We start from the raw sequence: 27,045 nt of genomic DNA on the forward strand, positions 1-27,045 counted from the left end.
AGTCCTTCGCCGGAAAAGGAATTATAAAAAAACAAAACAAGCTGAACGTCAAAACATAAACAGAGCAAACACGCGTCGTCTTTAATTTGACCGCCTCTTTATACACACATTCCTCATGTCGTGTGTTTTTCCAAGATTTTCTATCCAATATGCTATAGCTAGCTAAGTAATAGCTTGAAGACAATACATCTGCACCGAAGATTAGGACTGAACGACGTACGCCTCGGTGGGCCTACGACTAGAGGTAACATTAGCTAGCTAGCATGTTTACATGTAACGTTAACTACCGTGAAATTGGTCAAAGTCCTGAACAATATTTAACTAAATGTAACAATGTGTAGATTAGCGTTTCAAATCAACCAACAGAATACTTCGTGCACGATAGCTAGCTATCTCTGGTTAATTTTAAGTAACATGGTGGCCTGTCAGCTGTTTTGTTAAATGTCAGTGTTGCTGCAGCAAGTAGCTAAGATTAGTTTGACAGTTACTGTTAGTTAGTTTACTCCGTCTGATTAATCAGGCTGTAATACATAATTAATTGGTATGTATGCACAGCCTGAAACTAATGACTGCAACATCGTGTAAATAAATGTTCCTTACAAGCCAGAATGTTTTATAAAATTGCATTTTAACGTACTCTACCGGTTGTCCGTGGTGTTAGTCCTTCAGATGGGAGACATTTTTTTAAACAAAATATTGACAGGAAAGTAATGATTACCCGACTTTTTAGAGCGCCAGTACTGAAGTTGACATTTCTATCACCTGGCACATGCGCAAAACCATGTAAACGACTGTTGACTTAAAGGCAGAGTTCAGTTCATTTAAAACGTAATAGAACGTTCAATGAATGGAAACGATGCAGTTGAAAAACGGGGAGGGGTTGGGTTGTAGATTCAAAATGCACCGCTACCCTTTTAAAACGTCACTCATTGCTTCAAGCCAAAGCCTGTCCGTTCAAAAACTACAATAACGTTTTGGGAAAACGTGCCATTCAGTACAAACCGTTTAGCAACGTAGCAAACTTTCAAGCGAACTCAACGCACCCTTGTTAGTGTGCATGCATTGCGTGCATATACTTCAATCTTGTACACATTAGTGATGGGGGGGAAAACAATCCATACAGTTACATATCGGGATATTGTTTTTCGAGGATGTATCGTCTTGACAATATTGCAGTATTATTTTGCTCAAGTTGGCTGTACCTGCACCAACCATCATCGTAGCCTTTTCTCCATCTTCTTTTTAAATAGGGAGCCAATTTTGTTTTAAGTGCTTTTATTTCATTGACTGACAAACTTATTTTCTCATGGCTCTTTCTTGTCCCTCTGCAGCAGACATAAGGTGAGCAATGTGTTTGAAAGAACTAATTGCAATAAAAATCATATTGAGTCGCTATACATATATAATCATGAGAATCGCAATACATATAGTATCATGATAATATCATATCGTGAGGTCCCTGGAAATTCCCAGCCCTAGTGCACGTGCCTTTGGTCATGAACAAACATGTGCACATGATGCATACATACTAACTGAAGTCAGCAGGTATTTACATGGTTTTGTGCATGTGCCAGTTGATAGAAATGGGTAAACAATACTTTCTTGTGGATATATTGTGTCAAATTTTGAGCAGCTGAAGGGCAAACCGCACAGATAACCGGTAGAGTACATTGAAACGTAATTGTATTCAACATTCTGACTAGTAAGGAACATGTACACGATTTTGCAGTCAGTTCCAGGCTGTATATACCAATTAATTGTGTATTACAGCCTAGCTTACTAAACCACTCCATGGTGAGGGAAACTTCTGATGAACCACCAACAAAATGGAGCAGAGACCAGGCTTTGTGGAATCTAGCTCAGACTACAATGATTCGCCTCAGATCAATACTTCAAAACATTTAAATTATGAACCGCTAACCTTGTACCTATGTTTGTCCTCTGTAGTTGCATGCCATTTGCAAATGTGCAGGTGCTAATTTAATCTCAAATAGGAAACAGTGGGCCATTTTTATTAACGTTTATTGAAAAAGTATGCATTTCATCTAACACAGACTACAAAGGACAAACATAGGTACAAGGTTAGCGTTAAGTAGTGATCTTGGGCGAATCAATGTTGTCTGAGCTAGATTACACAAAGCCTGGTCTCTGCTCTAGTCCGTTGGTGAATTTCATCAGAAACTTCCTTCACCGTGGAGTGGTGTTAAATCAGCTAGCTTACTCCAAGTTACTGGCTGCAAAATTAGATACACATGAAACTAACTGCCAGTCTATAGGTGCACACTTGATTTCATTAAAGGAAAACTCCACCCTAAATCTATCTTTTGGTATTTGTTTGAGTAGTCCATTGTTGATATAGTCCATAAATGTTTTGCATGTCAGCAATCAAGTCTTCAAGATAAATAACTTTCAAAGTACGGAAATACAGCCGGTATAATGCATTTTGCTGTCTGTATTTTGAAACGCAAATATATCTTAACCTGATTGCTGACATGCAAAACATTTTCGGACTATATCAACAATGGACTAATGAAACAAATACCAAAATAGTTTTGGGGTGGAATTTTCCTTTAAGGCCTAGTTGCTGATGTGTTTAGCTAGCTAGTTTGCAAGATTTCAATCATACAACTTAATTTGTTCATTAGTCACCTTAGCTAGCTGACTAAACTGGCTAGCTGTCTTGAGTGATGTCTTGCTACATTGCTATAACTTAGAAGGTCAAGTCAGTTGTTTGGACATATTGCAATTATTGACCATCAACATAATTAGGTGTCTTCAAAAGCAGCCAGCAATGTAATTCACTTGACCCTGTCTCTCTGTTCATTCCAGGCTCTCCTTCTGTCCACAGGAAGAAAGAAACAGGATGGCAGAGGCAGATGGTAAATCCAGTGTGCTTAACGGTGAGGGATCACACAGGCCTCACTGTTGCATAGTTTTCCATAAGCGCTGGCTGTCGGCTGAACAGACTATAACAGAATCATTGTCAGTCGGCTACTTTTTCCACTTTATTATTTAACTAGGCCTCATTTCATAAAATTGTTTCAATTTTCCAGTCAGAAAAGTCTTTATATCCTTCTTCCGCTAGAATAAACTATATAGATATTTTACCGATCTATCGATAGAACAGGCGCCTGTCAGTCACAAAGCGAGCGACGACAGGGAAACACTGCTGGTTTGTCAGTCTGCTGTCTGTCCCGCCTCTCGGTACCCGTGTTATTTTCGTACGCTGTGGTTGGCTGTAGTCAAATGTATTTTCACACAGGGAGAGCATGAGTCTCCTGTGAGTGAATTTACACGTCCCATGTAATGTAAGTGTGTTACGCACGCCTCTATGAAGAGGGAACGCAACTCCCTGCTGCAACTCAACTCTCCGCGAAGCGAAAGAGGTATGGACCGTAGGTGCGAGAAAGGACGACAAAGGCAGAATTTACCGTTACTAGGATTTATTTCCTACACGGTAATATGGGGAAAAGGAGCTGGACGGAACCAAAGGAAAGAAAGTAAATATCAAAGCTCCCCCTCCTATCTAACCTGCCTACCCACTTAACTTACCTAACTTAGCACCACCTGGTGCCCTAACCAAAATACAGGGGGTGGTCCGCCCAGGTCTTACCTAGTGTGCCTAGACATTGAATATACTACGGGTATATGTATGCCCTCGGGCCTCTTGCCTAAGCACTCCCTAAGTGCCTTCCCCTTCCCCCCTGGGAACAAATGAAACAGAATAATTATTAACAATTTCACAAACACTTTACAACAAAACTGAGTAAACTAACTCAGGCCACTAAAGAAGCTTTGACAAAGCAACAAACACAGAACTCTTTCTAATGATTTCTCCAAAACATTCAATCTCCCTCTAATCTTTTCTCCAAAATATTCAATCTCCCTCTAACCTCCAATCATTTCTCATGATCTCCTGAACAGAACACTGGCTTTATATCTTCAGGTGGCAATGGTGATTAGAGTCAGCTGCTTCTTGACGAGGGGGCGGAGTCAGCTCCAATCATCAATTAGCCTGGGGTCGACCAATCAGCTGGTTGGGGAGGCTTCCAGGAAGCCATCTCCTGAAACACACACACTCAAATACAACACAGAAACTGGGGAACGTAACAAAGTGGTAACGATGAGTTGAAATCCACTTAATTATTGTTTTGTTGCAGATTCATATAGCCTTCTACTGAGTCGGGGCGCATAGGCTATTTACTGTGCTTTGATGACCAAACAGCTTGTGTTGACTCGTTTATAAAATGTGTCGAACTGACTGAATAAAGTCAATCTCTTAAATCCCTTTGCTATTCATAAATCATACAATGTATTCATGACCATGGTATCACATCAGGACAAGTAAACAAAATATCTTGTTTGTATTTTCCTAGGACTCGAAGCCCGTGTCGAGACTTGCCAGTGACCTTTAAAGTGACTCGTCAGTGTAGCCTAGTAATGGGTTGTTCGCGAACGAATGGCTCTTTAAAAAAAATAAAAAATGTTTAGGTCAACAGAACGAACCCGAATTGCATCAGTGAGAAGGCCGTTCATTTGGCTCCTTAATTTGCATACTGGTAGGCTACTACTGCTTTTTGGCAATTATCTGCAGATAAGTTATGAAAAAATGTGATGAAGATGTTGAATCCTCACTGCAGGAACCATAGGTAGTGGAGAGACAGCCTCATTCAGTGTTTTTCATTAGCGCCGGCCGTCGGTTAATCAGCCACTTACAGACTCATTTTCAGCCGGCTACTTTTTCCACTTGATATTAACAAGGCCACTTTTCATATAAAAGTTTCAATTGCTAGTCCGTCGAGCCCTCTCCTCCTAGATAAGCATCTTCTAGCGATATATTGATAGGTTAGGCACGTCAGTCACAAAGCGAGCGATCACACGGAAGAGCAGTCTGCCGTGTGTCCCGCCTCCGGGTACAATTTGTGTATACGGTGGGAGAGAGGAGAGCATGATGCGAGTGAATTTGAACGTCCCTTGTAATGTAATGTTTGATTGACAACTGAAGAGCAAGTGTTGACTAGTTTATAAAAAGTGTTCAACTGACTAAAAGTCGATCTCCTATATCCCTTTGCCATTCATAAATCATGCAACGTGGTTATATGTCCATGCTAACCCATCGGGACACGCAAACCAAAATATTAACTTTCCTAAGATTTCGGTGCTTGCCAGACAGTGACGCTAAAGTGAGGCCAAGGCTTTTGGTGATTTATCTGTAGATAAATTATGAAAACATTCGATGAAGATGGCTAATCCTCACTGCAGGATCAATAGGTAGTGGAGAGCCTCATTCAGTTTCAAATATAATAATTAGGATGCTCACGGAATCCAACAATATTCAAAAATGCATTGACCTTAGTAGTGCATCAACTAAATATTTTGAAAAATAATTACTTTGCCCAAGTTCATCATAAGACTTGAAAAGAATGCATCAGTAATTCGTATTTCCTGCAACTTCCTGAAGAGGCAATGAGAATGCCCCTGTCTGTGTGTGCAGTGTCTACCACTTTTTGTAGCCGTTAGCGTTGATGCTAATGAAAACAGTCTTCTGGTAGATGAAAAGGCTTTCCCAAAATCCCTCTGTTAAATGTTAACTACAAAGTAATCTTTGCTTACCTGGCAGAATGATATCATGATTATTTTAATCAACCCAGTGTAGCAAACTCGACTATCACATGTGCTCTACAAAAACACAGCTAAACAACAGCCTCTTGCTAGATGTGCACTTGAATTAAAGGGTAACTACACCCAAAAATCTAAATTCCCAAGATTTTTCTAAGACCTCAAAAGTCTCCTGATGTGTTTTAGTTGTACTATTTTCTACATTGTAGAATAATAAAGACATCAAAACTATGAAATGACACATGGAATCATGTAGTAACCAAAAAAGTGTTAAACAAAATATATTTTAGATTCTTCAAAGTAGCCACCATTTGCCTTGATGACAGCTTTGTACACATGGCATTTTCTCAACCAGCTTCATGAGGTAGTCACCTGGAATGCTTTTACAACAGTCTTGAAGAAGCTCCCACATTATGCTGAGCACTTGTTGGCTGCTTTTCCTTCACTCATTGGTCCAACTCATCCCAAACCATCTCAATTGGGTTGAGGTCGGGTGATTGTGGAGGCCAGGTCATCTGATGCAGCACTCCATCACACTCCTTCTTGGTCAAATAGCCCTTACACAGAACCCAAACCGGCTGCGCGCCTGCGCCATCGTGCATACATTTATTTTGTCCTCCTACACCAAATGCGATCACGACACGCAGGTTAAAATATCAAAACAAACTCTGAACCAATTACATTAATTTGGGGACAGGTCGAAAAGCATTAAACATGTATGGCAATTTAGCTAGCTAATTTGTCCTATTTAGCTAGCTTGCTGTTGCTAGCTAATTTGTCCTGGGATATAAACATTGAGTTGTTATTTTACCTGAAATGCACTAGGTCCTCTACTCCGACAATTAATCCACACATAAAACGGTCAACCGAATCATTTCTAGTCATCTCCTCCTTCCAGGCTTTTTCATCTTTAAACTTATATGGTGATTAGCATCTAAATTTTCATAGTATTACTGCGACGACCGGCAAAACAGTTCGTCTTTCAATCACCCACGTGGGTATAACCAATGAGGAGATGGCATGTGGGTACCTGCTTCTATAAACCAATGAGGAGATGGGAGAGGCAGGACTTGCAGCGCGATCTGCGTCAGAAATAGGAATGACTTCTATTTTAGCCCATGGCAACGCAGACGCTCGTTGGCACGCACGAGCAGTGTGGGTGCAATAATTGAATAACATGGATTTCAAAATTTATTTTGCAACGCTCGCGCACGCGACGTGTCCGATCTGGTCAGCATGTTACACAGCCTGGAGGTTTGTTTTGGGTCATTGTCCTGTTGAAAAACAAATGATAGTCCCACTAAATGCAAACCAGATGGGATGGTGTATCACTGCAGAATGTTCTGGTAGCCATGCTGGTTAATTCTAAATAAATCACTGACAGTGTCACCAGCAAAGCACCCCCACACCATCACACCTCCTCCATGCTTTACGGTGGGAACCACACGTGGAGATCAATCGTTCACCTATTCTGCGTCTCACAAAGACATGGCGGTTGGAACCAAAAATCTCAAATTTGGACTCATCAGACCAAAGGACAGATTTCAACCAGTCTAATGTCCATTGCTCGTGTTTCTTGGCCCAAGGAAGTCTCTTCTTATTGGTGTCCTTTTAGTAGTGGTTTCTTTGCAGCAATTTAACCATGAAGGCCTGATTCACGCAGTCTCCTCTGATGTTGAGATGTGTCTGTTACTTGAACTCTGAAGCATTTATTTGGGTTGCAATCTGAGTTGCAGTTTCATCATAGCGCTTGATGGTTTTTGCGACTGCACATGAAGAAACTTTCAAAGTTCCGGATTGTCTGACTTTCATGTCTTAAAGTAATGATTGACTGTTGTTTCTCTTTGCTTATTTGAGCTGTTCTTGCCATAATATGGACTTGGTCTTTTACCAAGTAGGGATGGCCCTAGCCCTCACCCTCTGATCCAACAGGTCCCAGACGTGCTCAATGGGATTGAGATCCGGGCTCTTTGTTGGCCATGGCAGAACACTGACATTCCTGTCTTGCAGGAAATCACGCACAGAAAGAGCAGTGTGGCTGGTGGCATTGTCATGCTGGATGGTCATGTCAGGATGAGCCTGCAGGAAGGGTACCACATGAGGGAGGAGGATGTCTTCCCTGTAATGCACAGTGTTGAGATTGCCTGCAATGACAACAAGCTCAGTCCGATGATGCTGTGACACACCGCCCCAGACCATGACAGACCCTCCACCTCCAAATCGATCCCGCTCTAGAGTACAGGCCTCAGTGTTGGGCTCATTCCGTCGACGATAAACTCGAATCCGACCATCACCCCTGGTGAGACAAAACCGCGACTCGTCGGTGAAGAGCACTTTTTACCAGTCCTGTCTGGTCCAGCGGCGGTGGGTTTGTGCCCATAGATGACGTTGTTTCCGGTGATGTCTGGTGAGGACCTGCCTTACAACAGGCCTACAAGCCCTCAGTCTAGCCTCTCTGAGCCTATTGCGGACAGTCTGAGCACTGATGGAGAGAGTTCCTGGTGTAACTCGGGCAGTTGTTGTTGCCATCCTGTACCTGTCCCACAGGTGTGATGTTTGGATGTACCGATCCTGTGCAGGTGTTGTTAAACGTGGTCTGCCACTGCGAGGATGATCAGCTGTCCGTCCTGCCTCCCTGTAGCGCTGTCTTAGGCGTCTCACAGTACGGAAATTCTAATTTATTGCCCTGGCCACATCTGCAGACCTCATGCCTCCATGCCTAAGGCATGTTCACTCAGATGAGCAGGGACCTTGGGCATCTTTCTTTTGGTGTTTTTCAGAGTCAGTAGAAAGGCCTCTTTAGTGTCCTAAGTTTTCATAACTGTGACCTTAATTGCCTACCGTCTGTAAGCTGTTAGTGTCTTAACGACGGTTCCACAGGTGCATGTTCATTAATTGTTTATGGTTCATTGAACAAGCATGGGAAACGTGTTTAAACCCTTTACAGTGAAGGTCTGTGAAGAAATTTGGATTTTTACGAATTATCTTTGAAAGATAGGGTCCTGAAAAAGGGACGTTTCTTTTTTTCCAGCGTTTATGAATGCCCTGAATTCTATTGAGGCCATATCACCGTAAATGCTGCATGGCCAATGCAGACGTCGGATTGACCATGCACCCAGATGCACGAAGCCCTTCTCTCTCCAGAATGTGCTCTCTTCCGCCAATTTGTGCACATTCATTGTTTCATAACTTCATTGTGTGAATTGTTTGCGTTTGATTGTTAGTGTATGTCAATTCCCCATTACGTAGATCACCTGTAGTACATTTACCGTTAATTCCTATAATTTCTAACCTACAATGTTTTTCCTTTGGTTATGGTAATTATTTTAATGCATTCAATATTATTATTCCAGTTTTCTCATTGTCTGAGTGAACATATTGTTTGCAGAGTACACAACCTATGCTATACTTGTGAAACACCAAGTTTTGTTTAATTTCATTCCATTCATGAGTTTTGGCAATTTAGTCATTGTCTTTTGTTTGGAGCGCTCCTGTCAATGATGAGTAAGAACGCACACACATAGAAGTAGGCCTATAGGCTACCTGAAAAATCTTTCCAGCTCTCTCCCTTTCGATAGCCAGTCGGCGTGAAAGCGAAAAATGTCATGCACTGATCCAGTGGAAACTTCGTAAAATAGGCCTACCTGATTACTGCTTATCAGTGCTTGACTTGGACTGAAATAGGTTCCGGTACTCATTTTGGGTGCTGGTACTGTTTATATTTAGGGGGCGGAGCTCCACAATACCTTTGAGCTGATATTCTATTAGAGGAACAGGAGCACAGTAGAACATTTGAGGTGCCAGTGTTGTGCCAAAAATGTCCCCCCCCCCCCCCCCCCCTCTCAAATTTCCTTAATTTTGTCAAATACTTTCTGTGGCACACATCCGAGTCAAGTACTTTCTATAGAACATACTTCACGTCAGGGTAGGCAACCACAATGAATAATTCATGTATGTGTGTTATATTAAACATAGAGGTAGTAAAATGTTGGCAAGTAATAAACATTTCAGAACAGCTATGGCTGAATTATTATTGTCCTTACACTTTCAAAAATACTAGTCGAATAAGACATGGGAGAGATGATGAATTTTGGCAAAGATATTTATTTATAGACTAATACAAATCAGTAGTGGATTTAGGTACATGGGCAGTCGCCCAGGGCGGCATCTTGCCGGGGGCGGGCGCTGAAGGGTGGGTTCGCCCAGGGCGCCATACAAGCTAGAACCGCCATATACACTTCCAACAAATAGCCAAACCGAAAACTGCAGACAAAAATGCTTTCTGGTACTAAGATCAGTGAAATGTAGGCTAAACTGACAGCGGGGTGAAGAGCAGAAATCTCAACTAGCAAGCAAGTCGCAGCAATGAAGAATTCGAAGGGGGGGAGAATTCTGGCAGGGGGGAGATTTTCTGTACTGACACCTGTACTCCGCTCCGGTGAGCACCTGCCCAAGTCGAGCGCTGCTTCTTATCCCTTGCGCAAATAGCCTATAGCTGTGTCTGTCCCGAGCTCACTGGCAGGGAAATAACTGAGGGCCCAGCATGTTTTATACGATGTTGCAAGTTCGCTAGCGCAAACTTCGGGGCTGGACACAATTGTTGATACAATGTTTCAAGTTCGTTGCAGACAGGTCATGTGTTGCCAATGTCATTAATAGGATATTTATTTTTATCAGGATATTTTCTACCTACAGGCTGCAATGTTTTTATTTATGTAGGCTATTTTTACATCGTTGGCAATGGTAATAGAAGTTACTTTTTAGGTTTTCATTTAGATTTGGATATAATTTTTATTAACCACATGACAATGATTGAGATATGAAGATGTTATAAGTTAAATGAAACTTTCACAAATGTGCATATGAAAACCATAAATGGCACGCAGATCAGTAGAAATGGTAGGATAAATTGGCTTTCAACATGCGAAAGGTTGCCGACTACCTTACTCGTGTAGCGTATTACCGGCTACTTCAGCAGAGTAATGGCAGAACCGGCGAAAGCCAGCAGAAGCGAGAGGAGAATGGTTGGGTCTGGTTAAGTTTTTTTTTAAATTCTGGTTATCTAGATCTCTAGCGCCCTTGTGAGGCTTTTGTCTTATTGATTTCATCAAACCGTAAGCTTTAAGCATCAGACAAGCTCAATGTCTATAGTTGATTCTATTAAAACACATAGGGTGTGTCTATATGGAAAAATATACTTTTAAAAATGTCGACCAATTGAACAGAGGACTTATGGTTGACCAAGATTTTTTTTTTTGTCAGGACAGCCTTAAGACTTTTCAATTTGACCTATTAATTTATTTTTCAAGATAATGTGGGCTATTTATTTAATTTCTTATCTTTAATTAAATGCATAATTTGAAGAACAAACATTGTAGCAATAAAACGGTAAATGACATAAGGTCCAATGCATCTGTTTATATCAAATCATGATGGTGATGCCACCAGGCAGGCCAAAACTCCATCCCACCAAAACAGGCTAACATTTCAGGCAGCCTTTTCAAACAGCTCTTACACTAAAAGGGCATTATCATTATTTTCACAGTATTATTCCAACCTAAGTGTGGAAATGTATATAAACACAGGAAATCTAGTTTTTGATTGCACTGGGCCTTTAATCTCAAGAGAAGACCGATTTAATGTTCTCTTAATTAGAAAATTGTCCTGATCATATAGACCTAGACCATATCCAAAACAACTAACAAAACACTGAATTCATACATTGTTCAGTAATTTAAATTGTAAAGTGATGTCTTTCTACACAATACCACATCTACATTTTCCAATATGGGAGGTAAACTCTATAAAGTATTGTCGTGACTTTACTTTCATTAATCTGATGACTGTTATTTATCTAATCAACTATGTTTAATTGTTACCCAATTTTAAATTAATCATGTAACAATGAACTCATTAGGAATTTGGGGCACCACGAGAGCAGTTCTTTAGAGTTAAATTCGGGAGCTGGTAACTCTTTAAAGGTCTTTGCCTATCACATCCATAAAACAGTCAACATATTATAACAGTCAAACAATGAGCTACTCGCCTCCACCTCGTGTTGATATTCAGAGTTGGAACCACTTTGGATGTGAGCTGCAGCTACACGCCTCTCTGGTCTAAATGTTAATATCTTGAACAATCCTTTTATGCAATCTGGTCGAAAGGGACGGTTTTGTCAGGCTAACACGCTCTCTGACCTTACTCGGGGCGTGGCTACTTACTGTGCAAAGTTTATAGCCCGAAGTCCAGCACGCTATCGACTTTGCCACAATTCTTTTCTTTTTTTTCTCCCCAATTTCGTGGTATCCAATTGGTAGTAGTTACAGTCTCGTCTCATCGCTGCAACTCCTGTACGGACTCGGGAGAGGCGAAAGTCGAGAGCCATGCGTCCTCCAAAACACAACCCAACCTAGCCGCACTGCTTCTTGACACAACGCACATCCAACCCGGAAGCCATCTGTACCAATGTGTCGGAGGAAACACCGTACACCTGGCGACCTGGTCAGCATGCCCGGCCCGCCACAGGACTCGCTAGTGCGCGATGAAACAAGGATATCCCTGCCGGCCAAACCCTCCCTAACCCGGACAACGCTGGGCCAATTGTGCGTCGCCCCATGGACCTCCCGGTCGCGGCCGGCTACGGCAGAGCCTGGGCTCGAACCAAGAATCTCTGGTGGCACAGCTAGCACTGCGATGCAGTGCCTTAGACCACTGCGCCACCCGGGAAGCCCGACTTTGCCCAAATTTATTAATTGGTGTTGGGGCCGATCGTAGCTAAAAACACTTTATCAATTGGAGTCTTTAACTTCTTATGGCTGCATGGGCAGTATTGAGTAGCTTGGATGAAAGGTGCCCAGAGTAAACTGCCTGCTCCTCAGTCCCAGTTGCTAATATATGCTTATTATTAGTATTGGATAGAAAACACTCTGAAGTTTCTAAAACTGTTTGAATGATGTCTGTGAGTATAACAACACATATGGCAGGCAAAAACCTGAGAAGAAATCCAAACAGGAAGTGGGAAATCTGAAGTTGGTCGATTTTTAACTCATCGCCTATCGAATACAGTGGGATATGGATCAGTTTGCACTTCCTACGGCTTCCACTAGATGTCAACAGTCTGTAGAACCTTGTCTGATGCCTCTACTGTGAAGTGGGGTCGACGGAGACGGGAATGAGTCAGGTCTGCCATGAGCTGACCATGCTCTGACCATGCGCGTTCACATGAGGGAGCTCTGTTCCATTGCACATCTGAAGTCAATGTAATTCTCCGGTTGGAACGTTATTGAAGATTTATGTTAAAAACATCCTAAAGATTGATTCAATACATCGTTTGACATGTTTCTACTGACTGTTACGGAACTTTTTGACATTTCGTCTGCTTTTAGTGAACGCGCTTCCTAACTTTGGATTTATTTACCAAACACGCTAACAAAAATAGATATTTGGACATAAATGATGGGCATTACCGAACAAAACAAAAATTTCTTGTGGGAGTCCTGGGAGTGCATTCCGACGAAGATCAGCAAAGGTAAGTGTAGATTTAGAATGCTATTTATGAGTTTTGTTGACTGCACAATTTGGCGGGTAACTGTATGGCTTCCTTTTGTTGCTTAACGCTGTTCTCAGATTATTGAATATTGCGCTTTTGCCGTAAAGCTTTTTGAAATCTGACACAGTGGTTGCATTAAGAACAAGGGTATCTTTAATTCTATGTAAAACATGTATCTTTCATCAAAGTTTATGATGAGTATTTATGTTATTTGACGTGGCTCTCTGCAATTTCTCCGGATATTTGAGGCATTTTTTTTTTTTTCAATTTAAAGTTTAAAGTTTTCTTTTTTTTCAATCAACCAACAAAACACATTCCACATTCACAGATGTGACAGACTTAAAGAAAAAAAATAATAATAATAATTTAAAAAAAAAGTTATATATATATATATATACATACACACAAAGAATAATTATTACAACATTTAAAATATAGGACTTGCAGCAGCACTATCAAGGTTCTTATTAGCTATTTCCAGCTTTAGCTGAGACAACGAGCAAATAATTTGTTTTTAGATTTTACAACACCTTACACAACATGCATCTGCTCATCTCCCTAATCACCCCATTCACTCTGTCCAATTTGAAATATAGTTGAGTAGTGGAGGCCAGAGTCTATCAAACTTGGGCTGTCTCTTGCGGAGGTCATAAGTAAGCTTTTCAAGAGGGAGAAAGTCAACAATCTGGTCAATCCACATTTTAAATGTAGGAGAGGTATTAGAGGCCCACAATAGAAGAATACATTTCTTAGCAAAGTATGTAATGGTCATAAGCAAATTTTCTCTGTCAGGATCAAGAACAAAGTCCTGCTGGGCATTAAGAAGATAGATACACGGGGTCATATCAAACTGTACATCTAGTATTTTCTGTGCAGCAGTATGTATAGATTGCCAAAATCTGGCAATCTCTCTACAGCTCCAAAATACATGCATATAGGTTCCACTTTCAGAGGTTCATCTTTTACAGTTAGGAGAAATGTCTCTTTTCATTCTATGGAGTCTCAAGGGAGTGTAATAAAATTTGTACAAAAATTCGTAATTAGATTCTTTCATTTTTACATTAGTAGAGGAGCAGTATACACTGTTGCAAACCTCCGCACATAACTCATCACTGATAGTCAGACCAAGGTCCTTTTCCCAGATTATTTTCAAAGGAGTAAAGGAGGAGCCTCCTTTCTCAGAAAGGAGTCTATAGATATAAGATATTTTGCCTTTAATGGATTGTGCTGTGACAAGAAGGGTTTCAACTTCATTCAACTGAGTTCTAAACCTCCTCTTGGAAGTAAATGAGGAAATGACATGTCTAATTTGAAGATATTTTTTAAAAATGGGATCTTGGCACATTGAATTCACTGCAGAGCTCTTGAAAGGATTTCAGTGTAGTGGTCTTCTGATGAAATAGGTCTGAAAAGGTCCTGATTCCTAGAGTATGCCAAAGATTAAAGTTGGCATCCCTCAGGGCTTTTGGCAAGTCTGGGTTGCCTACTATAGGCGAGTGAGAACATATTTGGGAGGAAATGCCCAGGTATCTTACAGTCCCTCCACGCTAGTAGGGTGCTGTAAATCACAAAGGTTTTGGCTATGTTGTCCACTTCACTAAAGTTATTAATGAATATAATTGAGCTTAGTGGCAATGAACCACAGGATTGGGCTTCTATCTGAATCCACATTGACTCTTGTCTGTTTGTGATCCATGTTAGCATGTTGCGGATTTGGGCAGACCAGTAGTACAATTGAAGGGAGGGAAGGGCAAGACCACCCTTAGATTCAGGTTTTGATAGAGTGGAGAACTTGATCCTAGGTTTTTTTTATTGCCCCATATAAATTTGGTGATGCTTTGGTTAGTTGTTTTGAAAAAGGAAGCTGGGAGATAGCATGGGAGCATCTGAAATAAATAGTTCAGTCTAGGAAGGATGTTCATACGGATGACATTAATTCTTCCTACTAAGCTAACTGGGAGGGAGATCCAGGTTTGGAGATCGTTCTTGATTCGATCCAGGAGTGGAAGAAAATTCTCCTTGAAACGGCTATTCAGATCTGGTGTTATGAATATCCCAAGGTATTGAAACCCCTGTGTCTTCCATTGGAATGGACATTGTGACTTCATAGAGCCTTTCTGGGAGGGCATTATGACCTTTATAAATATTATTTTGGCCTTTATTCAGATTACAATTGCTCACTTTTTTAAAATGAAATAATCTCCAAAATATCATTTTTTATATATATATTCCTTCCAGCTGTGGATGTCTATTTCAGCACCGTTTCGCACTGCTCTGAGACAAGCTTGTTTACTATGATTACTTGTCACACTGCACAGTAGCCTAATAAACAAATGCAGGTGGCTTATCTTCAAAATGCTTTCAATGCTTTATTATCCAAATATAAAAGCATATACTGTACAGTACTGTATTTCTTCATCAACATCTTTATGCTTTCAATCAAATAATGATAAAAATACTCTTTCAATATGCAGATGTTGATTTTAGTTATGGATTCATAACAAATTACTATGTGAATAAATATCACTGATTTACAGAAATATTGTGACAAAGTTGTCTAATGAAGGCAAACAATTTAGAATCCTCCAATCCTCTTATGCTGTAGCCTACTCCCGACCGTCGTGTTGTACAGTGCCATATTTTCCATTCCATCCTAACAGAAACCTTGAGGGTTTCGTTTTTCTCTAAATAGAAACACCATAATATTAATCAAATTTATTAATCCAAATTTATTAAAATCAATCCCATGTACTATGTTATTACAAAAAGGTTTTAAATTCTCTAGTAATGCCAATATTGGAGACTATCAAATGCTTCTCAAAGATGCCCTCTGGTGGTCAAACTAGCACTAACTTGCATTAACATAAAAAATGTCTGACAATGAAATAACGTGCCATAGAATGCTGCAGCAGCCTGCAAGGTGTGCTGCAGTATGACACAACTTTTAAAGGAGGAACCACTGTATAGCTCACTACTGACCATTCCCCACGTTCTCTGTTAGGAATATTTTTGCAGTATTCGTGTTAGAGTTTCGGCGGGAAACCTCTGTGTAGACCAAGCACATTCCTCTGTGAAATTTGGAGAGGGATGTTCTCTCCTTGATTTACAACAGGGCGTGAGGTGTCGACCCCCCCCCCCCACCAGCTCCCTCCACTTTCTGTGGGTGAGAGAGGGTCTGGCTACTGTCTGATCTGACCCTTTCAGATCCTCACAGGACAGTATTTAGTAATTTCGCTGTTTACTAGAGGCCACCAAAATAGAGCTCCTTCAGCACAGATATGTAGAACCCTGTAGTTTTTATTTGGCTGGCTACTCTAGGCCTACTGATTTGAGTAAAATGTTGACAATGGAGTAGTCAACTGCTTCTTTCGGTGTAGCAAAGCCCATGTTTAACAACTGCCTCATTCTTCAATCCTACCTGTAGGTCTATTCATGGGTGCCTGACTTTGTGTAAAAGTGGGGGTGCACAAACCATTTTCCTGCAATTCTATATTGTTTCTCAACAGGGAATCCACGTTTAGTTGACAGAACACAGCCTTTTTTCTTAGGTTTATGCCACAATAAACTAAATTGAAAGAGTAATCTAGATTTAGTCTTTGCCACAATAAATACAATTGAAAGGGTAGACTAGATTTGTTTTTCTGACTAGATTACTAATCTACCACCTTCCACCCACAGTGATTGATTGACCGGTCTAAAACCCTACCAACTGTAAATATGACTTGAATCACATTTTTTTAACATTACATCTGTCTTACTTAGAAAATAGTCCTGATCATATATACTGAACAAAAATATAAACGCAACATGTAAAGTGTTGGCCCCATCGTTCATGACCTGAAATAAAAGATAGCAGAAATGTTCCATATGCACACATTTGTTTACATCCCTGTAAGTGAGCATTTCTCCTTTGCCAAGATATGCCACACCTGTCAGGTGGATGGATTATCTAGAAGCTGATTAAACAGCTTGATCATTACACAGGTGCACCTTGTGCTGGGGACAATAAAAGGCCACTCATATGTGCAGATTTGTCACACAACACAATGCCACAGGTGTCTCAAGTTGAAGGAGTGCGCAATTGGCATGCTGACTACAGGAACATCAACCAGAGCTGTTGTTAGAGAATTGAATGTTCCTTTCTCTACCATAAGCCGCCTCCAATGTAATTTTAGAGAATTTGGCACTATGTCCAACCAGCCTCACAACCGCAGACCACGTGTAAGCACGCCAGCCCAGGACCTCCACATCCGGCTTCTTCACCTGCGGGATCGTCTGAGACCAGCCACCAGGACAGCTGGTGATGTCCTAGCTCCCCAGCGGGTGGGCCTGGCTCCCAAGTGGGTGGGCCCTATGCCCTCCCTGGCCCATCCATGGATGCGTCCCTGTGCAGCCATGTGAAATCCATAGATTAGGTTCTAATGAATTTATTTCAATTGACTGATTTCCTTATATGAACTGTAACTCAGTAAAATCGTTGAAATTGTTGCATGTTGCGTTTATATTTTAGTTCAGTATAGGCCTAGATGTTATCCAAAACAACTAACACACTGAATTCATAAATGTTCAGTCATTTTAATTGCAAAGTCATCTTTCTACTCAATACCACGACTCATTTTACCAATTTGGGAGTTAAAGTTAAAGTATTCAATAGCTGTGTGTTTCAGATGGAATCAAGGCATTATAATGTACCAGAGGCTACCAAAATAAAGTTCAATCTGCAGTTTATTGTGGGGGCATGCCCCCCGGACACCTGAGCCAGAATATGAGAGCAGAGGAATTGTTGGAAATCCTGGAGTGGTTTTTGCTCACCTCTCCGGCCCTCAACGTCCTTTCCCGCTTCCCAAAAAATAGCTCAGCAGGAAAGAAAAATGCAGCTCCAAATTAGCTCCATTCATTTTTTTGCTTGAAAAGATAATTTAACAAACGCCCCATCTACTTTTGTGACTATGTACCATTTGGTTTTGAAGTAGGCTATCGTAAGAAGCTTCAACATTTCAACATCATGTCGTAGGCTATTAAACAAGGACCTACCTGGTGAGATGCGGCCGCTGTGTTAAAAAACAAATAGCTTTTTCTCTACTCTATTGATTATCAGATACTTCAGTTGTAACTGGCTCTGTGGCGATTTCCATCTGACAGTTGATAGACAACTTTGAAACTGCTAAACTATTTTTTTAAATAAATACAACAGAATAGGCCTAATTTAAAAGAACAATGATGAAGGAAATGAAAAATGCTGTGCAGAGCATGCCCAGAGCTCGTGGCTGAGCAGTACCGGAGCGAAAGAGACGGCAGACAGCCGCTCCACTCCATTCACATCCTCTGGCCCAAGCCCGGAATTCCCTTGCTGGCTACTTTTTCTATTTGGCTGGCTACTCCATGTTCTGCTTTTGGCCGACTGGAAATACAAACTCCACCAGAACCTGCTATGTAAAACTAATGTGGGCATCTCTGTATGTTTGTTTTTCAGATGGGTCTGAGGAGCCAGATCCAGGAGAAGACCAGCGAGGGGAGGGAGATGCTTCTGCAGCCACAGAGGGCCACTCTGGCTCTCAAGCAGGTAGTAGAAGAGGACTATAGCAAATAGCTGTCATAGTTCAACATCTAGCCACGACACAGGACACCATGACTTTGACATTATACACTTAATATTTGTTTTACAATGGATGAGTTTCCTCAACACTTCTTGACAGTAACTCTTTTTACTCAATGTGTGACAACTTGCTCTCTTGTCCAAATGCTTCCCTTAGCTCCCAGAGAGGCAGGAGACGAGGCTAAGGACAAGCTAATGCCAGATGCTAAGGTTGCAAGGGTGCCTGGAGAGGAGGAGGAGGAGGACACAGATAGCATGGACGGCAGTGGCCTCTACTCCCTGACCGAGGAAGGGGAGCGAGAGAGCGAGGGAGGTAGAAGAGAGAGAGTGAATGAGAGGGATGCAGGAAAGCGGGCCGCCAGAAAGAGGAACCGCCCAAGTGGTGGCACCACCCACCACTCCTCCAGCTCTGACGAGGATGACGATGATGAGGAAGAGGAGGAAGATCAAGAGGAGGAAGAGGATGAGCAGGCCATGGACGCGTGGTTGGGGGCGGAGCTGCGTGACCTCAGCGGGCCGTCATGGCGGGCGGTGCCCTCCCTGAAGTCGAGGGAGATTGGCCGGGGCTCGCACCAGTTTGTGAGGCGTGTGTGTGGTGCACGAGGCTTGGTCCAGAGGCTGGAGCTCCAGGGGCGCCTGGAGAGACACACTGGCTGTGTGAACACCCTGCACTTCAACCCCTCAGGCACACGCCTGGCCTCCGGCAGTGATGACCTGCGGGTGGTAGTGTGGGACTGGGCACGTCGCCGTGCTGAGCTCGAGTTTGACAGCGGGCATAAGAGTAACGTCTTTCAGGTTAGGGGAGAGGACAATCAGGCTAGGGTAGGATGGGATTGTAGAAAAGGGCAACATTTCTGGTGTTGACAGACAACCATTTAACAAGCCATTGTAAAATGAGAAAGGTAAGCTATAAATGTGGTCTTTTGAGAGATGTTGAAATGTACCTTTCTTCCTCCCCAGGCAAAGTTCCTGCCACACAGTGGAGACTCCACCCTGGCCATGTGTGCCCGGGATGGTCAGATCAGAGTGGCTGAGCTCTCTGCCACTCAGCGCTGCAAGAACACCAAGAGAGTGGCTCAGCATAAAGGGGCAGCACACAAGGTATGGAAACCATGTGTATACCTCAGGAGTGTGGTTGTATTCGTGATAATGAGTTTAAACATTTGTCCAAGAAGCCAGACTTCGGTCTGCGGCTCAAATGAAACCCTATTCTCCATATATTACATAATTTTCGACCAGAACCCTACAAGGAGTATATTAAACATTACTAAGAACACCTTTCTAATATAGTGTTGCGCCCCCCCCTTGCCCTCAGAACAGCCTCAATTCGTCAGGACATGGACTCTAAAGGTATCAAAAGCATTCCACAGTGATGCTGGCCCATGTTGACTCCAATGTTTTCCACAGTTGTGTCAAGTTGGCTGGATGTCCTTTGGGTGGTGGAACATTCTTGATACACACGGGAAACTGTTGAGCGCGAAAACCCCAGCAGCGTTGCAGTTCTTGACACAAACCTGGTGCGCCTGGCACCTACTACCATACCTTGTTCAAAGGCACATCTTTTGTCTTGCCCATTCACCCTCTGAATGGCACGCATACACAATCAATTTCTCAATTGTTTCAAGGCTTAAAAATCCTTCTTTAATAACCTGTCTCCTCCCTTCGACTATACTGATTGATTTAACAAGTGACACCAATAAGGGATCATAGCTTTCACCTGGATTCACCTGGTCAATCTGTCATGGAAAGAGCAGGTATTCTTAATGTTTTGTACACTCAGTGTTTGTCAGCTTTGGTCAAAAGTAGGGCACAATGTGGGGAACTGGTTGTCATTTGAGATGCAGTAGTTCTAAGCCTTTTTAAGCTGAGACCTGAGATGATTTAAGTGTGTTGTGTTTGTTCTGTCTGTGTGTCAGCTGGCCCTGGAGCCAGACTCTCCCTGCTCCTTCCTGTCGGCTGGGGAGGACGCCATAGTGTTTGCCATCGACCTGCGCCTCGACCGGCCTGCCAAGTGAGTGAGAATGCCTTACTGCAAGATCACCTGGACATTACTGTACTAAGGTCATTTGTTTTCCCTGACCATGTGACCAGACCAGGAATAACTCCAGGCCCAATGTATAACATAACAGCCGTTTAACCCTTTACCCACTTTGTTTTACTCTTTTCCTTTTCTCTCAGTAAACTGGTGGTGGTGAAGGAGGGGGATAAGAAAGTGGGGTTGTACACCATATTTGTGAACCCTGTCAACACACACCACTTTGCTGTGGGTGGGAGAGATCAGTATGTTAGGTGAGACTCAAATCCCTTTTTATAGGTGTATCGTAAAGCAGAGGAAGTGCAAAGTGCATTCTCTTGGATTCTGCACATTCTTACTATGTTCTCTCTCTTACCTCTCCTCAACTTCAACCTTTTTAGGATCTATGACCAGAGGAAGATTAATGAGAATGAAAATAATGGCGTACTGAAGAAGTTCTGTCCATCTCACCTGGTATCCAGCGAGTCCAAAACTAACATTACCTGCTTAGTGTACAGTCATGATGGCACAGGTACAGCACATGACTCAAACACATTTTTATTCACAAGTCTGAGGTCCTCTGGCTCTTGCTGTTATGACTGTTCTCATGTCTGTTCTCCCCATCAGTGACCATGTCTCTCTCGGTCTGTCTGTTCAGAGCTCCTCACTAGTTACAACGATGAGGATATCTACTTGTTTGACTCCAGCCACAGTGACGGTGCAGACTACCGCAGGAGATACAAGGGCCATCGCAATAACGCTACAGGTACTGGGGGAAAAAGGGGAAGGAATGATTATGAACTAGTCAATTATAAGTAAAGAAAACAGCACATACACCGGATAGGTGCAGTTAAATGTGTTATTTTTACAGGTCAGCCATTGTAGTACGGCGCCCCTGGCGCAAATTAGATTTAAATGCCTTGCTCTAGGGCACATTGATGGACCTTTCACCTTGTCGGCTCAGGTATTCGCACCAGCGACCTTTTGCTTACTGGCCCAACGCTCTAACCGCTGGACCTCTCTATTTCTCCATTTCACAGTGAAAGGGGTGAACTTCTACGGCCCTAGCAGTGAGTTTGTGATCAGTGGCAGTGACTGTGGACACATCTACCTGTGGGACAAGGTCTCCGCTCGCATTGTCCAGTTCATGGAGGGAGACCGAGGAGGAGTGGTGAGAGAGGAAAGGAGGGATGGTGGGTGGGAAGCTGTCTGATGATAAAAAGGGCCTCAGTGCTTGAAGAAGCTGGCGAGCGCAAGCAATACTCTCAAACAAAATTGTACAGTATCAGTTTCAAAGTTTCACTCATTCATCTCAATCTGTCACTTCACGCTTTGTCTCATCCTCTGTTCCCAGGTCAACTGCCTGGAGCCCCACCCTCACCTCCCAGGTCTGGCCACCAGTGGTCTGGATCATGACGTTAAACTGTGGTCCCCCACTGCCGAGAATCTCACAGGGCTCAAGGGCCTCAAAGACGTACGGTTCATACCATTCTATTCACACAAACCACAACATATCACCAATATCCCAAACATTCCCACGACATACAGGCTTAATGGCGCCGAAGAACATGGCTGACGTTTTACATTCTCCCAACCAATTGTGCTATTTTGTTATTTTTGTTTTGTGTAACTTATTTTTTTACTTATTGTGTACATAATGTTGCTGCTACCGTCTCTTGACCGAAAAAGAACTTCTGGACATCAGAAAAGCGATTACTCACTGCGGACTGGAAGAAACTTTTTCCTTTAACGAGTCCGACGAGAAGGATATCCTGCTTTCACTGGAACAGGCCCAGATCCACGCCTTTTGCGTGAAGAAAAGACGCCGGAAAAGAGGCCGCAGATCGGGGATCCTTCTGAGAATCCGGAGACGAGCGAGTAAACTCCCAATGCCTTCCATTCGTCTTGCTAACGTGCAATCATTGGAAAATAAAATTGATGACCTACGATTTAAGATTATCCTACCAACGGGACATTAAAAACTGTAACATCTTATGTTTCACCAAGACGTGGCTGAACGACGATACGGACAATATAGAGCAAGCAGGATTTTCCATACACCAGCAGAACAGAGACGCTACCTCTGGTAAGACGAGGGGTGGTGGTGTGTCAATAACAGCGGGTGCGCGATGTCTACTATTAATGAAGTCTCGAGGTATGAGGTAGAGTACCTTATGATAAGTTGTAGACCATACTATCTACCAAGAGTTCTCATCTATATTATTCGTAGACGTCTATTTACCACCACAGAACGAAGCTGGCACTAAGACCGCTCTCAACCAGGCAATAAGCAAAGAACTAGGCAATAAGCAAAGAAGAAAATGCTCACCCAGAAGCGGAGCGGCTCTCCTGGTGGCCGGGGACTTTAATGCAGACAAACTTAAATCAGTTTTACAACATTTTTACCAGCATGTCACATGTGCAACCAGAGAAAAAAAAATTCTAGACCATCTTTCCTCCACGCACAGAGATGCATACAAACCTCTCCCCCGCCCTCCATTTGGCAAATCTGACCATAATTCTATCCTCCTGATTCCTGCTTACAAGCAAACACTAAAGCAGGAAGTATCAGTGTCTCGCTCAATACAGAAGTGGTCAGATGCTACACTACAGGACTGTTTTGCTAGCACAGACTGGAAAATGTTCCAGGATTTATCCAATTGCATTGAGGAGTTACCACCTCAGTCATCGGCTTCATCAATAAGTGCATCGACAATGTCGTCCCCACAGTGACTGTATGTACATATCCCAACCAGAAGCCATGGATTACTGGCAACATCCACATCAAGCTAAAGGCTAGAGCTGCCACTTTCAAGGAGCGGGAGACTAATCCGCACGCTTATAAGAACATACAAACATACCAAGACAGTCGTGAAGAGGGCATGACTAAACGTTTTCCCCCTCAGGAGACTGAAAAGATTTGGCGTGGGTCCCCAGATCCTCAAAAGGTTCTACAGCTGCACCATCGAGAGCATCCTGAATGGTTGCCTCACAGCATGGTATGGCAACTGCTCGGCATCTGACCATAAGGCGCTACAGAGGGTAGTACGAACGGCCCAGTACATCACTAGGGCCAAGCTTCCTGCCATTCAAGACCTATATAATAGGCGGTGTCAGAGGAAAGCCCATAACTGTCAGACTCCAGTCACCCAAGTCATTGACTGTTTTCTCAGCTACCGCACAGCAAGCGGTACCGTAGTGCCAAGTCTAGGACCAAAAGGCTCAACAGCTTCTACCCCCTGAACAATTAATAAAATCGCAACCATACCATTTACATTGACCCCCCCCCCTCCCTTTCGTACACTGCTGCTACTCGCTGTTTGTTATCTATGCGTAGTCACTTCGCCCCCACCTACATGTACAGACTAGTTGAGGTAATCTCTACCCCCCGCACACTGACTCGGTACTGGTGCCCCCTGTATATAGCTTCGTTATTCTTATTGTGTTACTTTTTTATTACTTTTTACTTTATTTGGTAAATAATTTCTTAACTCCTTTTGAACTGCACTGTTGGTTAAGGGCTTGTAAGTAAGTATTTCACGGTAAAGTCTACACTTGTTGTACTCGGCGCATGTGAAAACGTTTGATTTGAATACTGCATACCAAAGCTGTTAGTTTTGATGTGACTGTTGTTGTGGTTGTTCAGGTGATGAGGAAGAACAAGCGTGAGCGTGATGAGGACAGTGTTCGCCATGGAGACCAGTACGACACACAGCTCCTGTGGTTCCTCATGAGGCACATGAGAAACAGACGGCCCCAGAGGGTAAGTCGAACACACCACAACCCACCCACCATGTGTAATCTCTATTCCAGTAATCAAATCAGTACACCCCCCGCTCTCTCCCTCTCCCTCCCTTTTCTTTTCCAGACACGTCGCGAGGGTGCAGAGGGAGACACTGATGAATCGTGGAGCTCTCCAGATTCCTCTGATGAAGAGGACGGAGGGCCAGACCACGTCCAGTGCATGTCCTCTTGAGCCAAAGAGACATGCGAGAGTACACACACACACACTCTTTATTGTCCTAGAATTTATCCACATAGGCAGGCACTATCGACACACATGAACACTGAGAGACCATAAGTAACAGTAAAGGTATTCACATACACACACACACACACACACACACACACACACACAGGCAGGCAGACATAAGTACATACACACAGCTGAGGGGTAGGGAGGGTGACTAGTATAAACCAAGACACAAAATCGAATTTCTTATCCGACAGGGAGTGAATTATAGACAGTTTTGTTCATACAGTCTGCTGATGCAAATAGTCTCAACCCTGATTTTGTTCTGATCTGTATTAGAGGTTGGCTGATGAATGCTCACATCCCTAGACAACCACTTGGACTCGTACACCCATACATGTGCTCTGCCAAGCCCCTAAGAACATAACCACTTCAACAACACACACATTTCACAATCTGCTAAATGTCAGAGCACACATTTACCCCACTCTCCTTAACAACCTCTCTCCCTCATACTTTTATGTTGGTGATGGCAGAAATGGAGGGATGGGAAATACACCTTCTAACCTCTGATCATCCCCCAAATGTGATTCACTCCATAGATTTGAAACCCGAGCCCCTTACACTTTCTACACCCTCTTCTTCTCGAAGTTAGCTTCAGAACATCAGCACGGGGCCAATCAGTTTAGCCTCCAGATGGCTTATACCAGGTGACTTCTTCCCTTCCACTCTGCTGTGTTGCTTTTCGTCTCCCTCAGCCCAACCCCCACCCCCCTCCCACGCTACTGAGTGCACTTTAATCAGGGATATATGGTGTGAGTTTCTTAGACAAAGTGTGCGTTTGGCGGCCAACCATGCAATGTTATGAAACATTGGCTACATTGGCCCCCGGAACAACCTCGGTGACGTCAAGGTGTACTCTCTTCCTCTGAGAGTACATTTAACTCTAGTTGTTTAGTTTGGGATTTGCACTTAGCAGGAATGTCTGAAACAGAGCTCCGGCTGGAGCAAGGAGAAAGAAAGATTCCCTCTGCTTCCACCAACTTAACCTCCCCCATCCTTCTCCTCCTTTACACTCCTGGACGAGCACCCTGACCTCAGCCCCTCCCTCCCTAAGCCATCCTCTCTTCCGTTGAGAGTACATTTAGCTGAGACGGTGAGCTGGAGGGCTACTGAGGACCACCTGGATGGTCTCATTGCATAATGCATACAGTATATACATCCAAAAGGTTTCTCACTTTTCTGTTTGAGGAACCCTGATGATGAGGCCCTAAGCCTCGGGTCCTGCTACCTACATCCACGGCTCATGCCAGCCGTCAGCCTCTGCCAGGAATCAGACTCCATAAAGAAGGAACGAGGTTTGATCAGGCTCTGGAGATCAGATGTAGAGACTGCTGTTTGGCTCTCTTTTTGACCTGTGTGGGCTTTCAGAAGCCATTCTCTATATCTGGGCCCATCTGCCCATTCAGGCCTCTGGGTCTGTGTTATAGCATTCAGGCCAGGGGGACAGAAGAAGGGAGGATTGATCTGCTTGCCATTTTTTTATTTTTTTTGTGGCAGCGATAAAGTCCAGCTTTTTTCTCATTTTGTATGAGAATTATAGAAGTTAGATCAATTGATATGTACATATATTAAAACTGTAAAGAAATCATCTTTAGCAAATTGTTTGACTTTAGAAATAATTTGTCAAAATATTTGATTGGTATTGATGCAGAGGTTTATATTATATATGAGGACAAAGTACTTTTAAAATGAAGAGACAAAGATGACGTAATTTGTTTTTTCTTTTGTAAATTACCTTCCCAATTGTTACATTAGCCTATATCGGCAGGATTCAGTTGAACAGTGAATTGAGTTTGGTTCCTTTTCATTTTCAATTTTCTCCCTTCAAGATCTTGACCTATTTTTCTTTGTTCTTGAATGCATCTTTTAGGCTTTTGATCAATGATTTATTCCACTGCTGCCTAATATTGTGTTCTACTGGTGCAGTTGGAAACATGTACGATTTGTGCAATAAACAGAAGACCGTGTCCCTTGTGTTATTTTGACATTGGTTGTTTCAGGCATCAGAGGGGTATTCCAGAAAGCCAGATTAGTGAGTTAGCGAGATCTGTCAAACCAGAATTTGAGCAAACTCAGAATTTCCTGTTTCCAGAAAGAGAGCTTGACATATAGCCTGATCAGAAACCATAGCAACAAATGCTCTGTAGCAAACCTGCTACCTACTAGGTTAACTTGATCTTAGCCTGGCCTGGTAAATAAAGACGGGGCTCTTGGCCAATCAGATTCTTGTT

The 27,045-nt window shown here is 42.8% G+C and overlaps 1 protein-coding gene across 6 annotated transcripts; it reads left to right on the top strand.

Annotated features, from left to right (window-relative positions):
• On the top strand, positions 1 to 26,781 carry LOC120020212 (DDB1- and CUL4-associated factor 8-like). 6 transcript variants are annotated; one of them, XM_038963728.1, is made up of 13 exons: positions 1 to 244; positions 2,830 to 2,900; positions 18,642 to 18,731; positions 18,922 to 19,559; positions 19,725 to 19,865; positions 20,681 to 20,775; positions 20,943 to 21,053; positions 21,180 to 21,310; positions 21,437 to 21,544; positions 21,819 to 21,949; positions 22,133 to 22,252; positions 24,425 to 24,541; positions 24,647 to 26,781. In XM_038963728.1, the coding sequence occupies exons 2-13, from the start codon at positions 2,864 to 2,866 to the stop codon at positions 24,752 to 24,754; spliced, it is 1,827 nt and encodes a 608-aa protein (XP_038819656.1). In that variant the 5' UTR covers positions 1 to 244; positions 2,830 to 2,863; the 3' UTR covers positions 24,755 to 26,781. The 6 variants fall into 6 exon arrangements, with proteins under 6 accessions (XP_038819656.1, XP_038819658.1, XP_038819657.1 ...); XM_038963730.1 differs by having other exon boundaries at positions 2,830 to 2,879; XM_038963729.1 differs by having other exon boundaries at positions 2,849 to 2,900.
• Positions 26,782 to 27,045: the final 264 nt, after the last annotated feature.

This window comes from Salvelinus namaycush, chromosome 25 (genome assembly GCF_016432855.1).
Source record: "Salvelinus namaycush isolate Seneca chromosome 25, SaNama_1.0, whole genome shotgun sequence".
In the NCBI taxonomy this organism is placed as follows: domain Eukaryota; kingdom Metazoa; phylum Chordata; class Actinopteri; order Salmoniformes; family Salmonidae; genus Salvelinus; species Salvelinus namaycush.